This window comes from Etheostoma spectabile, chromosome 23, assembly GCF_008692095.1.
Source record: "Etheostoma spectabile isolate EspeVRDwgs_2016 chromosome 23, UIUC_Espe_1.0, whole genome shotgun sequence".
NCBI lineage: Eukaryota > Metazoa > Chordata > Actinopteri > Perciformes > Percidae > Etheostoma > Etheostoma spectabile.
In genome coordinates, this window is record NC_045755.1 from 9,483,964 (window position 1) to 9,484,259 (window position 296).

The 296-nt window shown below is 38.2% G+C and overlaps 1 protein-coding gene across 2 annotated transcripts in view; it reads left to right on the top strand.

The window, feature by feature from the left end:
- cntn1b (contactin 1b) overlaps window positions 1-296 on the top strand; it is an 11,757-nt gene that overhangs the window by 5,672 nt on the left and 5,789 nt on the right. For both annotated transcript variants that reach the window (XM_032505366.1, XM_032505367.1), the window contains exon 9: window positions 1-149. This exon is cut by the window's left edge and continues 36 nt beyond it. In XM_032505366.1, coding sequence (XP_032361257.1) covers window positions 1-149 — 149 coding nt within the window. The remainder of the gene's footprint in view (window positions 150-296) is intronic.

Sequence of the window (296 nt, forward strand, 5' to 3'; positions counted from 1 at the left end):
CACAGACCTCCCACCAAACCATGAGATCAGTGAATCAGGAGCTGTGCTTCATCTGTACAATGTACAGTACGAAGATGTTGGAGGGTATGAGTGTGAAGCAATCAACACTAAAGGAAAGGACTGGCACAAGGCCTGGCTGTACGTTGAGTGTAAGTGATTTCATTGGATTGTCCTTTAACAACCAACGTTATATATATAGAGAGTGTGTATTCTTAGAATTATCTCTTAATGCCTTAATTATGAAAAATGAGGAAAATTCCAACCTTTAATGACACCAATTTTCTTTGTGAATGAAT